The sequence below is a fragment of the Salmo salar genome, chromosome 01 (genome assembly GCF_965601325.2).
Source record: "Salmo salar chromosome 01, fSalSal1, whole genome shotgun sequence".
NCBI lineage: Eukaryota > Metazoa > Chordata > Actinopteri > Salmoniformes > Salmonidae > Salmo > Salmo salar.
In genome coordinates this window covers 168,606,624-168,624,600 of record NC_138291.1, presented here as the reverse complement: position 1 = coordinate 168,624,600, position 17,977 = coordinate 168,606,624, and the positions used below count along the sequence as shown (strand labels likewise).

The following is a 17,977-nucleotide window of genomic DNA, read 5'->3' as shown; positions in this document are numbered from 1 at the left end:
ATTAAGTTTATGAAGCTATTTAAATATATTCTGAAATAGCTTACAATTTTGTTATGCAAACAATTTAACTAGGCCTAGACTTCATGGGCGCTTCAATGTGTTGTGATTATCTTGCCATTATTCTCATTGGCCTAAAAAAAAACTAAACAGTAGTATTTGTTAAATTAAAGTAATAGATTCTGGTATGTATTACATTACAAAACGTGTATAGGCAGCGCTGCATTTTGCAATTGATCCAATTGATCCAACGTGCTATGTATGGCTGATTGTAATAGCGGTACGCGCCTTCTCTTTTGCACAGACAGCTTTAATAGCCAACAAAAATGGCTCTGTAAACCCGAACGGTGGTTTATGTCCTGTATCTAAACCGCCCTCTATCCACCACTTCCTTCAACGTGAGCAAACAACTCTGGCTTATCTGCTGCTAAACATTTCTGATACAACTCTCTGAACGCTCGGACGCAGTGGATGACACAGTAGGCTATACCGCCACTTCTCCGCTGTTCCTTTAAGCAGCGCTTGCTGATCAGATGGTGGGACGGTTCAGTTTGGTGCCGCTTGGCCGGTGAGAGAGAGCGTCGAGAGCGGGTAAGAAGTTGCGCAACCCGCCCTGGCTCAGGCTAGCAGATAAAAGCCCGGATAGTGATTGAAAGAGATGGTAAAAAGGATTTAGCACAGGCATTAACAGAGAGAGAGAGAGAGAGAGAGAGAGAGAGAGAGAGAAAGAAGAGAGGAGAGAGAGAGAGAGAGAGAGAGAGAGAGAGGAGAGGAGAGAGAGAGAAAAGAGGAGAGAAGAGAGAGCGCGCAAGGGGGAGATTTTCCAGAAAGCTTTTTTTCTTTCTGCGTGGAACATCTTTCTGTGCTTTAACATCCCAGGTAAAGCTGAGCTTGTAAAGTGGGAAAGTTCGAGCACCAGACCATCATCAAAGTCAATATTTGCATACTTTTGATACTCCTTCAAGCTGGAATTCACGCTTTCGCTTTTTTTCTCCAATTCCCATTTCCAGATCTAGGACACGGTCATCCGTGGTGTAATAAAAAAGTAACCGGCACGAGAAAAAACTAACAAGGAGACCGCATCAGATAACCAGAGTGGAGTACAGTAGCCTACACCACGACGGGAGCCCGGTAGTGAATGGAGCCGTGCGGGGCTTATGGCAGAGGGGCGTTCGTATAATAATGGGACACGGAGTGGCTCTCCCAGATGAACCTTCGAAGTAAGTAGGCTAAGTGTTTTATCTAATAAATCTGACCCGCTTCAGAATGTTTGACTGTTAAAATAAATTCTGAGGAGATTACGAGACCTATTCGGAGTGAGACTAAAACGCAACGCTCACTTCGAGACTATTTGACTAAATTGTCACTCACTACTCTAAATATTGTTAGGCCTACTCTATAATAAATTCCAAAGTTGTCACTTTATATAAATGTTTAGAAATAATGTTATGTATGACCAAATTAAATGCAGCCTGAACGGTTGCTTCTTTCGATTCGGGCTGCTGAAGCGAGCAGAAGCAGCAGTCTGTCAGACACACCCTATAAGGTATTTCGAGCCAGAGAACCGCTTTTGGCACTTCAAAACTATAAACTGAACAAAGCTTCACCTAATTTTCGTGGAATACATATTTTGGGGATTCTGGCCACATCGTAGCCAGTCAGTGAAGAGGGTCATTGTCATTCCCATTAAACGCATTTTGTGACCTCTGGTCTTCTAGCATTTGGATGCCAATTCAAACTCTCACGCATAGGCGGCACCGGCACGTGTATTTACGCAGCGGCGCAACCAGGACAGCAGAGGTGTGCGTAATAATTTACTAAGCGCCATGTCAGCAATAAACGTGTTTAAATTAATGCATGGTGATGCAGTTGACGCTAGGACGCTTCATGTTTCATGGAACGAATGAAATAAGTGGTGGGGTGACATTCACTTTGCTAGTTTACGCCCGCCCCCCCTTTCCCATGTATATAACGCATACAGACTTATTTTTCAAAGGAAGGGGACGAACTTTCCACTCTATAATGAACAATCCGATACAGCTCACCCCAAAGCACACTCACACACGCAACTTTTGAAACGTGGCATCAAACCCTGTATGACTTAAAAGCTCTTGTGTAACTCTCGAAATATTCTCTCTGAAATATGTTACATGCACGATGACATACAGCATTACATACAAACATCTGTTTGCTACAAATCTCATCCTTATCAGTCTTCATGGTTTTGATCTATTTCTTGGAAATTCAGATAGTAAATATAAGAAACGAAATGTCCCATCTCGGAAAATTAGAAAAATGGGATGATCAAGATAAACTAGACCTACTCACTGATAGGTATACTGTAGTGTGTGCTCTCTCTCTCTCTCTCTCTCTCTCTACCTCCCTCTCTCAATAATATCTGTAGTATATAATATTCTCTCTCTTTCGCTCTATAATATCTAATATTTTCATAATTCCCCTTCATTTTCCCAGGACTATCACTGAGGCAAGGCGCCGGATCGGTGTGCCACGACCTGATGGATGTATCTAAGTACGTAGTCACCTTTCCCTCATCATCCCTCGTAGCGGACAGCTCCTGTCTCTCCCAGCGGAAAAGGACCTCTGAAGTATGGATTTGTTCTGCTGATATCCCAACGACCCCTACCGCCACCACCACCGCAGCACTGGCACCACTATGGTTGAACTAGATGTGAAGTTTCATGGTGACTTTCGCCTCCCCCTGGTCCATTTTTTGTCAGTCTTTTCCAAACCAGGCGTCAAAACAATAAAGTGTAATTTCCTAAAGAAGCCGTGATTATTTGTGTGTCCACTTCAATTGAACGGCTCTACAGTTATTTATCTTAGTGCATTTGTATTTGTTGTCCATCATCACTGAACCGTCCCCTATCGCTCAGTTGAGCGCGCAGACTCATCATGGTGATACCAAAGTTACTTTCTGTCTCCGTATGATCCCTAGTCGCATTCCATGCTTTTCGCCCAAGCTCTGACTACCGTTGCCCCCCTTGCCCTTCACCGCCAGACCCCACTCATCGTCGGACCCCGCTCGTGGATTTCCCAGGACCTGCCATGCTCTGTCAGGCCGTGTTGCTCCTCCTGCACTGCTTCGCCTCCTTGACACTGGGCCAGTACGACCTGTGCAAGTCCCTGGTGAGCACGGACGATGGCGCGGTGTGGGAGCAGTATGCATGCCAGCCCAAGGCCCAGTCCATGAAGGACTACATGCGGGTCAAGGTGGACCCGCCAGGCATCACCTGTGGGAACCCACCTGAGAGATTCTGCACTCTGGTAAGTTGAATAAGTGGCGTGGTTGGTTTATTGGATTGCACTGAACTTGATGTCTGAAGTTGCTGCTGTGAGCAGGGGCAATGATTTGTTTAGTTTGGAGGCCTAGGGGGGACCAAGCACAAGTTCTGGGTGGACATGGGAAATCAGCAACGTGTATCAGAAATAGCTTTGAAAATTGTCTTAAACTAACACTGGTCAATCAGCCCCAACAGTTGTCTAGGCTGCAGCTGCTCACATTTGGGGGAAAAAGAGACAGCAGCAGATAATGCTGTGTCCTGAGATGATTGGAGGGGGAAAATGGCAGAAGCGGATGTTCCGTTTGAATCAGATGGCATGTCAAGAGGAGATGAGAGAGAAGGATTGCATTCCAGTGGAGAATACAAAAGGAAACAAGAGAAGTGAAGTGGTAGTGGAATCTAGTAAATCCAAGCCTAGTTCTGATTATTTTTTGGTCAGAGTAAGGTCTTTTGGATCGATGTTACCTGGGAGATCCGATTGAAGTCTCTATAAAAATGGTGGATGCATTGCATGAGGTGGCGTTGATGAGAGTATTGTTGTTGTTGTGAATCTATGGAACAGAAGGAGCTTGCTCTGCGCCTCAACAAGAAATCGGATTGGAATGTGTCGTGTGTGGATCTTCGAAGCAGGGTGCCTATCAAGGGTGTTATCTCTGGGGTGGCACTAGAAGTGAATGCAAAGCATATGTGAAGAATTGGATCGAGTGGTTGGTGCACACTGACTGACCTGCATGATGGGTGGAGTGAGGAAGCCCACTCCATCCATTCTATAGTTTTTTCATGAAGAGTCTCTCCCTTCTCACATGCATTTAGGTTTTATGAGATACCCTGTGAGAGCCTTCATGCCCAAACCCATGCAGTGTGATAAATGCAAAATATTTGGTAATGTGTCAAGTGTATGTAGACAGGAGGGGTATCGTATACCAGCTGAGCCAAATGCCGCAATTGTGGTGGTGAACATGCACCCACATTTCTGAAGTGTCCTGTTAGGGTGAAGGAGACGGAGGTGGTAAGAATAAGGGCTGTCCAGCATGTCTCCTATCTGGAGGCGGTGAGAAGAGTGGAAGAAAGGAGTGTGGTTGAGGAAGTAATGGTAGTAGGAGTAGAGGCACCAGAGAATATTCCTTGTCAGAGGGATCCTGACATGTTGCATGTTAAGAAGGTGGACTTTGTAGCATTTTTTGCGTTGGTTATCAACGGCACAGCGCAAACAGAAAGGACATCTGAGGAAATAGGCATCATTCTGAGTGCAGCTGAACGTTTTTTGGGACTCAGGGATTTTACAGCAGAGGCATTACAAGGAATCCTGTCGATGAATGCTCTGTCCTCACAGGCACCTGTTTAGGGATGTGATTTGAACTGTGACTGAAGGAGTGGGATGGTTTTTATTATTTTTATGTATGTTGCCGGGTCCCACCCTCCATTCCCGCAAATTGATTTTTGTTTTGTTGTTTCAATACCCCGTATAGTAAGTAGGTGGCGGAAATACAGTCTGCCTTAAATAAGAAGAAGATAGGTTACGGATAAAAATACTTTGAGTTTAAGATAACCTTTGTTATTAAAGTTATACTTTAAGTTCCTTATTTATAAGCATTTGTGTTTGGTAAATTATGTAATAGAGCCTAAGTTTGAAGCATTTACTCTGCCTCACTGAGCCTCTGTACCCTGAGACCCTCTTAGCTCTGGTCCATGACAGTGGCCTCTCCCCAGGCTCTGCCACAATTGCATTGAATAACTGTTTCAACTCTTAATTTGTATCTGCCCTAATTTATTCAAATTAATCCATTTGAAAATGAAAATATTCAAGTTAGATACATCATGTTCAGTGCTAACGCCCCCTCCAAGGAATTGTTTTTCCCACCCAAGGAATTTATAGAAAGCTGAATTAGGTCCTACTGCATTTCTAAATAAAGTTCTAAAATGCTATTTAGAGAGCGGCAAAAACAACGCAATTTAGAGAGCGGCAAAAACAACGCTATTTAGAGAGCGGCAAAACAACGCTATTTAGAGAGCGGCAAAACAACGCAATTTAGAGAGCGGCAAAAACAACGCTATTTAGAGAGCGGCAAAAACAACGCTATTTAGAGAGCGGCAAAAACAACGCTATTTAGAGAGCGGCAAAAACAACGCTATTTAGAGAGCGGCAAAAACAACGCTATTTAGAGAGCGGCAAAAACAACGCTATTTAGAGAGCGGCAAAAACAACGCTATTTAGAGAGCGGCAAAAACAACGCTATTTAGAGAGCGGCAAAAACAACGCTATTTAGAGAGCGGCAAAAACAACGCTATTTAGAGAGCGGCAAAAACAATGCTATTTAGAGAGCGACAAAACAATGCTATTTAGAGAGCGGCAAAAACAATGCTATTTAGAGAGCGGCAAAAACAATGCTATTTAGAGAGTGACAAAAACAAGCCAAAATGACTGCATCCATGATCACCTCGGTGTACTGTAGCTTCATTCACGTCAGTCGATAAGGGACATGCATACAATTCTAGGACAAACACATGCCATACAGCAACTAGCTGCTACACACTATCTTAGCACCGTAATTAAAAACCCTAGTTTAGTTTCCTGTCAAATCAAACAGTAGTTACCTGGCCATCTTACACCTCTGCGCTGCTTTCATCAACCAAGGGTGGCCAATCATATTTCAGGGGTGGGTAGTACCCCCCCACACACCCCCACCCACTAGAATCCAGTGAACATCTGAGAAAGGCGTAACTTATCACATTGTGTGTCATTTGCAATCAACACTAGCCTATCTCAGCATGACTTTGGGAAAGCCTAGTTTGTTGGAGGTGTTAAATAACACAGTAGAAGGTGATAGCTGAATTTTCACTCAAAGGAAAGAGCTGGAGGAAAGAAATACAATTTTATTTGGCTTAGGCAGGTCGGAACCTCCTGATGCGGCGTGAATTCAAGCGGGCTCGGGTGGGCTTTGGCCAAGTTTGGCGGGCTCCAAAAGTCATGACACCAGTGAAATTACTTGGCAATGGGCTGGAGCTCACTGAGAATGGTCCCGGGGTGTTGTTTGCATTGTGTTGGCAGACTGTCATCCGGCTTGATTGGGTTTTCGAAGGACTTCAAATTTCGCCTGGTAAAGGGCATAAAGTATTGAGAGGGGGGAGTACCTCTCATTTCAAGAACACTCACTGGGTGAGGGTGGAGAACTGCAGGAGAATAGTGGGCATTACTATGCAAGTCTCAATGTGTATTTCCCACCTCGGTTGTTTAGTGGAATGAAACTCTAAAAGTAGGACGATTTGAACGTTTGAGACTTAGGCCATCTTTGGCTGAGCTACAGCATACCGCTTCCTTTTAATTGTCACAACTTGACACGATCTGAGATGTGTTTACTTAATGTGTTGGGTTCAGTACCACCTGGCTGGGCAGTCTCTGTTAGCTGCCCAGTCAATGAGTCAGTGAGGTAATCAGATGAGCGATGACTTCCAACCAAAGGCAGAGATACAGGAATTTAATAGATTCACTCATTATTCACTGATGTCTCAGAAACACACACACACACACACACAGTAGAGGCCCTCCCACTATTGAGACTAACAACAGGACTCCGGGATCATTTAACAATGTGAAGCAGAGCAGATATGCTCCTTCCTCGGATACCAAATGGTTAATCATTTGTTTAATGTAGAAGTAGCGGTAACCGCTGATGGCCTGAGAAAGCCCTCTCCAGTGATCACTCCTCAGGAGAGAGAGAGAGAGGAAGAAGAGAGAGAGGGAAAGAAATGCTTGGGTGTCCTGTATCTTGCCCCTAATGGCAGGGCCCAGCTCGGGCCTGCTGCTGGAAACTTCTACAATTATGTTTCTGAGCAATGAAATATTGATGCTCTCCTTAATGGGCTTCTACCTTACAAGGACCCCAGGATGCTAGCCACCATGGTACATTCCATTCCCCATCCGTAGGCTTCTTCCCTTCTCCCGGAATGTTTCATAGGGGAGGAGTGGGGGGGGGGGGGGGGGGGGGTAGCTGCACTCAGAATGATGCCTATTTCCTCAGATGTCCTTTCTGTTTGCGCTGTGCCGTTGATAACCAACGCAAACGATCTAGCCTTAGTGGCAATGTACTCTTATAATCTCCACCGGCACAGCCAGAAGAGGACTGGCCACCCCTCAGAGCCTGGTTTCTTCCTAGGTTCCTGCCTTTCTAGAGTTTTTCCTAGCCACCGTGCTTCTACATCTGCATTGCGTGCTCTTTGAGGTTTCTGTATAAAAGCCAATTTACGCTTGAGGGTGTGATGCAATTGCGGTGCCTCCAGAGGCACGCAGAGGCTGCTCTTGCCGTGCGCCTCCCGAAAGTTTTAACAATGCGGAGGGCTCCATATACCTCCGCATTGACGTGATTGGTTGACGGTAGGTGGGGGCGGGAGGTCCTGTGTTAACACAAACTCACTTCTTTGACAACTTCCTTCACAACAGCTCTGCTCAACAGCGCTGCACTACTTGCGAAGCGCAAGAAGTATGAATGCCCAGACTTCTGCAGAGGCATTGTCACCTTAAATTCTGCATGACCAATGCAGACATCAGAATGACCATGCAGCATCTTTGAGAACTTTGTGACATCTGCTAATGTAAAAAGGGCTTTATAAATACATTTGATTGAGTGAAATTTTTATTGAAATCAGATTCTTCTTAGTCAGCCATTTCTAGTACCGGCTGGGATCTTTATTTATTAACTTTTTTATTTATTTAACCTTTATTTAACTAGGCAAGTCAGTTAAGAACAAATTCTTATGTAAAGGCTACGGTGAAGCCTTTCTTCTGGGTTTACCATTCTGCATACTTCCTTCCTTCCCCGAAGTGTGCACTCGTTCACTCTCTCAAAATCCTTTATTTAGATAAGTAAAAAAATGCCATCTTGGTGTTCATTGGAATAAGTAACAAACTGAGAATCTGTTTGTCTACAGTATATGTTGGTGCGTGTGTGTGTGCGTGTGTTAGGGCAGTTCGGCATGTGCCTACGTGTATGCATTGGTGGACAGCGCTGTGGGGCTGAAATGGTTTGAGTCCCATAGATGGGTTGGTTGTTTAGAAACAAAACCAACGCGTGTGCAACTATGGGGCAAAACAGGGTTGGCTTAGATTGTTGACAACCATATTTTGTCTCCAATGTTTATTGAAAACATATATAAAGTTGCACAATGAGCACTTGTTGTCTCTCAAATACATCGTTACAGTTGTTGGTTAGCTAACTAGTGAACTTTAGCTATGTTAGCATAGACGTGACATCAGTCACAATACCTAAAAACAAGACATGGTATCAAGAACATGATTAAATGAGCCACTCATCATTCACCACGTGAGCTTCTTGTCAATGTTGCTAGCTATCTGGTCCTACCAGCTCTCACAGTCTCGAGTCAGAATTAGACGTTTCTAAAACATAAAATTTAGAAGTTGTTCCAATAGTCAAATTTCAAAGTGTTTAAGGTTGAAGCATTAACTTAAGTTCAGACATTAACTCTGAAATCTTAAGGTTAGGCATTAACTCAGGAATCTTAAGGTTAGGTATTAACTCAGGAATCTTAAGGTTAGGTATTAACTCAGGAATCTTAAGGTTAGGTATTAACTCAGGAATCTTAAGGTTAGGTATTAACTCAGGAATCTTAAGGTTAGGTATTAACTCAGGAATCTTAAGGTTAGGTATTAACTCAGGAATCTTAAGGTTAGGTATTAACTCAGGAATCTTAAGGTTAGGTATTAACTCAGGAATCTTAAGGTTAGCTCAGGAATCTTAAGGTTAGGTATTAACTCAGGAATCTTAAGGTTAGGTATTAACTCAGGAATCTTAAGGTTAGGTATTAACTCAGGAATCTTAAGGTTAGGTATTAACTCAGGAATCTTAAGGTCAGGTATTAACTCAGGAATCTTAAGGTTAGGTATTAACTCAGGAATCTTAAGGTTAGGTATTAACTCAGGAATCTTAAGGTTAGGTATTAACTCAGGAATCTTAAGGTTAGGCATTCAGTCCAAATAGGCTTAAAATAAAAATACATGTTAAAAAAAATACTTTCTATTGCTGGATTCAAACTGGCAACCTTTGGAATACTCAAATACTGACTTGTATCACGGGTTACCTGGCTGATCTGGCCGTGTGTGTGTGTGTGTGGTTTGTCCTCTGACAAATCAATTGTATGTTTCGGTGTTCCTCAAGGTTTCAATTTAGGACAACTATTGTTTTCACTACATATTTTACCTCTTGGTGATGTCATTCGGAAACACAATGTTATCTTTCATTGCTATGCGGACGACCCACAGCTGTACATCTCGATGAAACACAGTGAAGCCCCAAAATTGCCTACCCTGGAGGCCTGTGTTTTAGACAAACATTTTATTTTAAAGATCGGACAGAACAGAGATGCTAGTTCTAGGTCCCAAGAAACAAAGAGATATTCTGTTGGATCTGACAATTCATCTTGATGCTTTTACAGTCGTCTCAAAAAAAACTTGCCGTTACTCTGGACCCCGATTTCTCTTTTGCTGAACATATCAAGAATATTTCAAGCACAGCTTTTTTCAATCTTCGTAACATTGCAAAAATCTGAAACCTTTTGTCCAAAATTGATGCAGAAAAGCTAATCAATGCTTATGTCACTTTTAGATTAGACTACTGTAATGCTCTACTCTCTGGCTACCCGGATAAGGGACTAAATAAACTTCAGTTAGTGCTAAACACGGCTGGTAGAATCTTGACCAGAACCAAAATGTGACTTTCAGTCATTGAAAAGCGCTATATTTAAGCAATAAGGCCCGGGGGGGTATAAGTTCTGATATACCACAGCTGTCAGCCATTCCGCATTCAGGGCTCGAACTACTCAGTTTATAATAGTCCCATGTATTATTAGTAAGGATTGATTGAAGCTCAATGTTAAATTCAAATCTCCCTACTATTATATCTAAGCCAATATGACACCAACGTTGATGAAAATGAATCAACTTGATTGTAGGTACACAACACACTCTCCGCCTCTCGTCATGATGCGTCTGGCCGTTTTTGAGAACCACTATAACATATTTTAAACAGCGTTGTTAGCATTAAGGTTATCAGACAATTGTTTTGCCCAAACCTTGCTCAAATTCTAGACACTACAGCGTCCATAAGGGGACAATTAGACTTGGATCCATTTGAACCGAATACGTTTCTACAGTAGGTGCAACAGTTTTTCTAAAATGTTTAATTTATCGCTCCCATGTGCACATTTCAGTCAATTAAAAACCAACGATGTGCTGCCTTTTGTAGCATTTATAACAATGCAAATGTATTTTCAGCCGAATCCCAGAGTTCTAAAACCAGGACCAACAACTTGGTTGCTGTGCAACAGAAGCAGCTTGCAGGCTAGCAGCTGTAGCTAGCTAGCTAACACCAGTAGATGAGAAGAAAGCTACAAGCAAAAGAAGCTAGGTAGCTAGGTATATTTTGCTATGGATGGTTTTTCATATGGTTGAAGTCATCTGTGTAAACTAAATCAGAGCACCAACAAATAAGCTAGCGAACATCCTTGGCTGCTATTATAGCCAGATAGCTAGCCAACTAGCCAGTAGCTACAAGCCAACAAGACTGTTCCATAGCTGTATAGATTGTGCACCATCCACAACTCAATGTTGACAATATATGCTAGCTAGCTACATTCTTCCATACAGCATAGCAAGCTAGCTAGCTAAGTAAAGTTCATAGTCAACACCAAACTTTGGGAAACTGCCACGCTGCTAACTTATAATACATCTATCTACTCCGGCATGCTACAGTCAAACTGGCTAGATAGCTACGTGTGCAGCCAGATGTCATTTTCAGCACAAACCCTGCTAGCTACCCTACATTTCCTCAACCAAGACCAGCCTCTAACAACACAAACTGTAGCTGATAAAACAAATTGTCTTGCTAAAAAACCTGGCCAATGCACTTGCAAGTAGCGCATCGGCTGAGCATTACAGTGAGTATAGCTAATTAGCTAGATCAACAGACATGTCGCTATTCGAACAACCACAAAAAATTCCAGCCGTTACATTATGATGCATTAATTCAGTACACCCTCCTCTGGCAATGCAATTTTCTTCATGCCATTTTAATCCAAATTTGCACTGACTGACCAAGTGTCAAGTTACTTTTCAGTGTATTCCCAAAGATCTGAACTTAGTAAGCAAAATTATTAAAATTAAAATACACATTTTCCAGACATTTAAGTTAGGTTCATTTTAGGTTCTGAATGAAAGGTGAAAATAAGTATTTTCAGGAAGTTTAAAATATGTATTTTCCGTATGTGGAAAATAGATTTTTGCTTTAGCTCTGAACTAACTATTCAAGAGCTTGAGGATTAGTAAACAAGTTGAATCATGTGTGCTAGCTCTGGAATAGATCAATTACATGGAACAACCTGGGGTCCACATGGATAGGTTTGAGAACCACTACTCTACTGTACGGTGCTGTCCAAACTTGGGAAACATAGATGTCTATGCTTGGTTCAGATTTGGTCCAGTACGGACTAGACCAAATCTGTACCAAACATTGTTTGGGACAAATCAAGGCCAGTCCAGATCGCACCAAATCAGAAACAAACATAGACATCTATGTTTGGTTCAGATTTGGTCCGGACCAGAACAAAAATCAACGTCCATGGATGAGATTCCCTAAAAACTTTCCCCTTCGATACAGCTACAACTTTTTCATAACAGGTTAGGAGAACATACCAGCAGGTTAGGAACATTAAAGCAGAGGTGAAAGTAAGGCTGTACACCTTACTGTTAAAACATGAGCCTAACACAATAACTAAAACAAAATGTCAAAACTGTAGGCTATTACACCACTTTTATCATTACTGCATGTCAGAGGCATGAAAAATGATCAAATGGACTTGAAAACGGGTGGTATAGCCTACACTAGAAAATGCGATAGGCTTCAACAAATAGATCGAATTTTGCCAAGGCAGAATGAGTGGCCAAGACCGAGACGTGTGCCGATAGCAGTGGACACAAATTCTGGCTTAATGCCAATCGCCAAATGTCATGACACTTTGTGGTGTTTTGAGTAACAGTCTCTTTCCTTTTCACCACTGTTTGAAGGCTGGTAATATGTTGTGAGTGGATGAACGTGTGCAGGTAGCTTAGTAATGGAGCCCTTTGACGTGATTGTCTGACAATCAGATGAAAACATCATGACTGGTAATGCATTTTAAAAGATAAATGACTAGGCCCACAGAGATCCCATTGAATTAATTAATTAATTAAATTCTATGATTACCACATAAAAAATGTTGTTGCACACGGAAGTGCGTGCACATATAGGAGGTTCCGTACCGGGAAGAAATTAATTCTACTTTCCCCCCTGATGAAGTCACTTGTTTTTTGGGAGTCCCGTCTTGGACGTTGAAGTCGAGGCCAGTCCGGACTGCACCAAACAAAGAAAAAGATGCCCAAAAGATGTCGACATAGGTCCCCTTAGTAAAGTAAAAGTAAAAAACTGGAGGGGAGTCTGTGGGGACTCGCCCTGAATTTTTGTTTTCTTTCCTAATATTCACTCAGCCGACATATTCAGTACTTTAAGAGTCACTTACAGGAACTGGTATGTTCTTAATGTAAAGCAGCTGTTGATATTCACCCCCCACCCCTCTTTAAAGGGAGAATCCGCATGTTTTGCATAAATAGCCGTGGCCCGTTTTCCCGATAGTGATGGAACTTAAGCTTACGAGTGTTTTAACAATGTATCGTTTCTATAACGGCCAAAGAACTCATGCGTTTCCCAAAACACCACGTAGGGAGAACTTTCAATAAGTGCGTTGTTAGAGCATGTGTCGATACTGATAGGATCGAAAGAAAGGCAGCGCTGCTCTCGGATCAGCGTTCTCCATTCATATCTTACGTTAACATTAGATACTGACCATGGGTCAGCTCCTAGAAAGAAAATATCACCTATGGCTGCAAATATTGAGGAGGCTTATTCTAATGCTTAGGCTATGCACTAAATCGAATATTTGGCACATCATTGACCACATGTTGTTAGGCCTACACATCATGAAATTGAGGCAAAAATTACAGACGGTAGCCTACAATTAGCTAAATAGAACTCAGTTGATTGAACATGACATATATTTAAATATGATTGAAATACACAGTGTACAAAACATTAGGAACACCTTCCTAATATTGAGTTGCACCCCTTTTTTCACTCAGAATAGCCTCAATACCTCTGGGCATGGACTCTACAAGGTGTCGAAAGCGTTACACGGGGATAATGGCCCATGTTGACTCCAATGCTTCCCACAGTTGTGTCAAGTTGGCTGGTAGTGGATCTCTACTCTGAATATTTCATTCAATCTCATCCCACAGATGCTCAATTTGATTCAGATCTGGTGACTGGGCAGGCCACTTCAGTAAGCATAGACATTGTCACATCCTGACCTTAGAAAGCTGTTATTTTCTATGGTAGAGTAGGTCAGGGCGTGACAGGGGGGTTTTCTAGTTTAGTTTTTCTATGTTGTCAGGTTCTAGTTTTGTATTTCTATGTTGGGTTTTGTTTGGGATGATCTAAGGTCAGGACGTGACAGTTAGTAACACGCACCTCAGGGCGAATGCGGGGAGACACCTGAAACCCCACCTCTTTAAGGAATACCTAGGATAGGATAAAGTAATCCTTGTAAAGTGGTTGTTCCACTGGATATCATAAGGTGAATCCACCAATTTGTAAGTCGCTCTGGATAAGAGCGTCTGCTAAATGACTTAAATGTAAATGTAAATCTCCAGTTAGAGGCAGCTGGTCCTCATTGTCTCTAATTGGAGATCATACTTAAGTAGGGTTTTTTCCCACCTGGGTTTGTGGGAGATTATCTTTGAGTCAGTGTATGTTTCACCTCTGCGTCACGGTTTGTTGTTTTTGTCAATTCAGTTTATTTATGTATTGCATAGTTTCACAGTGTAAATAAAATGTGGAACGACACACACGCTGCACTTTGGTCCGCTCCTCCTTTCGACAACCGTGACAGAATCTCCCACCACCAAAGGACCAAGCAGCGTGGAATGGCCCAGTGGACTTGGGAAGTGATATTGGACGGGAAAGGACCCTGGAGGCAGGCTGGGGAGTATCGCCGTCCTAAAGAAGACATTGAGGAGGCGGAAGCGGAGCGGCGATATTACGAGGCACTATACCAACCACGAGGCAAGTGCGAGAGGCAGCCCCAAAACATTTTTTTTGGGGGGGGGGCACACGGGGAGATTGGCAGAGTCAGGTTGGAGACCTGAGCCAACTCCCCGTGCTTACCGTGGGGAGTGAGTGACGAAGCAAGCACTGTGTAATGCGGTGATGCGCACTGTGTCGCCAGTGCGCGTTCACAGCCCGGTGCGATCTGTGCCTGCGCCCCGCATTTGTCGAGCTAGGTTGAGCAGCCAGGACGGGTTGTGCCAGCTCTACACTCGAGATCTCCAGTGCGCCTCCACGGCCCAGTATATCCTGTGCCTGGCCCACGTACCCGGCCTCCAGTGAGTCAATTCAGCCTGGTACGCCCTGTGCCTGCTCCTCGCACTTGCCCTGAGTTGCGTGTTACCAGTCTGGCGCCACCTGTGCCAGCCCAACGCATCAGGCCTCCAGTGCCCATTCCCAGTCCGGTGTGTCCTGTTCCTGCTCCCCGCACTTGCCCTGAAGTGCATGTTACCAGTCTGGCACCACCTGTGCCAGCCCCACGCATCAGGCCTTCAGCGTGCCTGCCCAGTCCGGGGTGTCCTGTTCCTGCTCCCCGCATTCGCCCTGAAGTGCATGTTACCAGTCTGGCACCACCTGTGACAGCCCCACGCATCAGGCCCCCAGTGTGCATTCCCAGTCCAGAGCTTCCAGCGACAGTTCCCCGTCCGGAGCTTCCAGCGACAGTTCCCCGTCCGGAGCTTCCGGCGACAGTTCCCCGTCCGGAACCTCCTGAGATGGCCTGCGGTCCGGAACCTCCTGAGACGTCCTGCGGTCCGGAACCTCCTGAGACGGCCTGCGGTCCGGAACCTCCGGCGACGATCTACGGTCCGGTTCCTTCGACGATCCACGGTCCGGTGGCACAAAAGCAGAGGGATCAGTGGGCGGAGCGGGGGTTACACCCCGAACCGGAGCCGCCTCCTCTGTTGGAGGATCCGCGGGATGAAAAGGTTCTGCTTACTGCACCAGAGCCACCATAGACATTTGTCACCCTCCCTAAGCCTCTTTTTGTTTTTGGTTCTTTTGTTGTTTTGGTACGTACGGAGTCCGCACCTTTGGGGGGGGTACTGTCACGTCCTGACCTTAGAAAGCTGTAAATTTCTATGGTAAAGTAGGTTAGGGTGTGACGGGGGTTTTCTAGTTTAGTTTTTCTATGTTGTCAGGTTCAAGTTTTGTATTTCTATGTTGGGTTTTGTTTGGGATGATCTCCAATTAGAGGCAGCTGGTCCAATTGGAGATCATACTTAAGTACGTTCTTTTCCACCTGGGTTTGTGGGAGATTATCTTTGAGTCAGTGTATGTTTCACCTCTGCGTCACGGTTTGTTGTTTTTGTCATTCAGTTTATTTATGTATTGCATAGTTTCACAGTGTAAATAAAATGTGGAACGACACACACGCTGCACTTTGGTCCGCTTCTCCTTCCTACGACAACCGTGACAGTCATGTTTGTGGAACCATTCCAGGACAATCCTAACCTTGTGGCATGGGGCATTATCCTGCTGCAAAAATCAATTTGCAGATGGATACACTCTTGCCATGAAGGGATGCACCTGATTGACAATGATGTTCAGATATTCTGTGGCATTCAAACGTTGCTCCACTTTTATCAAGGGGCCCAATGTGTGTCATGAAAACACACCACCAGCCTGCAATATTGACACACGGCATGATGGATGCATGTACTCGTGGTTTTCTCCATACCCTAGTCCTTCCATCACAACATGATGGATGCATGTACTCGTGGTTTTCTCCATACCCTAGTCCTTCCATCAGCATGTAACAGCAGGAACCGGGATTCATCAGACCAGGCAATGTTTTTCACATTGTCCAGTGTTTCAGTTCTGTAGCCCACTGCACTCGCAGTTTTATTTTTGAGCTGAAATAAGTGCAACTCTGTAATGTCGACAGATGTCATACACCATTTGTGTCAAGGTACAACAAGTTGTGCATTCTTTTATGGGTCTTTGGGTACCAATGTTGTACTGGACTGTCAGTGGACTAACTCCAGAATTCTACACAATTTGTGTCAGCCTCCTTTGTCCTCTTTCATCAATGACCTGCTTTTTTTACCACTGGTCTGCTGTTAGCTGTATGTCCTTTGGATGTTTGGTCACTTGTGATACACACAGGAAACTGTTGAGCGTGAAAAACCCAGCAGCATTGCAATTCTTGACACACTCAAACTGGTGCACCTGGCACCTACTACCATACTCCGTTCAAAGGCACTTAAATCTTTTGTCTGACCCATTTACCCTCTGAATGGCACACATACACAATCCATGTCTCATTTGTCTCAAAGCTTAAAAATCCAACTTTAAATCCACTTCAAATCAGTGTAGACAGGTTAACAGGTGACATCAACAAGGGATCATATTTTTCACCTGGATTCACCTGGTCAGCCTATGTCATGGAAAGAGCAGGTTTTCCTAATGTTTTGTACACTCAGGCCTATGTAGCCTACTGTATTTATCTTTTAATGCAGTCATCTCGGTTTTCATTTGAAGCATATTTTTACCCTTTGCTTGTTTATAACAATTGCAAAGACATTGGCGTCTTTGTATTGTAGTCAACTTTGTTCTGAAGTTAACAGCGGTCACAGAGGGACAGATAAACATCTTGATTGAAGGTTTAGCAGAGATCTTCTGTGTATAAAGGGACTCGAAGGGCAAAAAAGCATCTAACAACGCAGTTAGCTGTTCTACAAGTGGTCTGAGGTAGTCGGTAAATAACAAGTGTTTTCAAGTGAAACTTTAGTAACAAGGGTTTTGGGAAACAGCTCTGTGATTTAACGATGCGCCTATGAAGGTTCTAACGATGAATTTACATTAAGATGCTTTTGGGAAACCGGGCTCTGGAGTGCAAATTACATTTACATTTTTTTTGCATGTAAAAATGTTGTATAATCACCTTCCGGTGTAAAAGCTATGTTTTAAGTGAGAAGTAGGCATTGGTATAAAGCCAAAAAAGAAAGTAAATTCACATGAGCGCCACAATGTTTACTCCACCCATGCTCTACCAAGGTTTTCCAGCACACAGCCTTGACCTATAACAGTAGCTATGTTGGACTCTTTTACTTCAAACAATGCAGGTTGCTTAGAGTTCAAATCTTCTCAAGCATCCTAATTCATACTCTTCAGATGAATAATGGACTTTACAGTGTCCTGCTGTTTAAATAATATATATACACTATATATATAAAAGTATGTTGGCACCCCTTTAAATTAGTGGATTCAGCTATTTCAACCACACCCGTTGCTGACAGGTGTATAAAATCGAGCACACAGCCATGCAATCTCCATAGACAAACATTGGCAGTAGAATGGCCTTACTGTAGAGCTCAGTGACTTTCAACGTTGCACCATCAAGTCAGTTCATCAAATTTCTACCCTGCAAGAGCTGCCCCGGTCAACTGTAAGTGCTGTTATTGTGAAGTGGAAATGCCTAGGAGCAACAACTGCTCAGCTGCGAAGTGGTAGGCCACACAAGCTCACAAAATG

At 43.6% G+C, this 17,977-nt stretch overlaps 1 protein-coding gene across 4 annotated transcripts in view; it reads left to right on the top strand.

Annotated features, from left to right (window-relative positions):
* The first annotated feature begins 366 nt into the window (after positions 1-366).
* ntng2b (netrin g2b) overlaps positions 367-17,977 on the top strand; it is a 126,884-nt gene continuing 109,273 nt past the window's right edge. Inside the window, exons 1-3 of one of the 4 annotated variants that reach the window (XM_082956180.1) lie at positions 367-588; positions 1,008-1,217; positions 2,470-3,282. In XM_082956180.1, the coding sequence (XP_082812306.1) occupies positions 3,064-3,282 (219 nt within the window). In that variant the 5' untranslated portion in view covers positions 367-588; positions 1,008-1,217; positions 2,470-3,063. The other 3 variants (XM_082956184.1, XM_082956187.1, XM_045693045.2) reach the window with 3 other exon arrangements.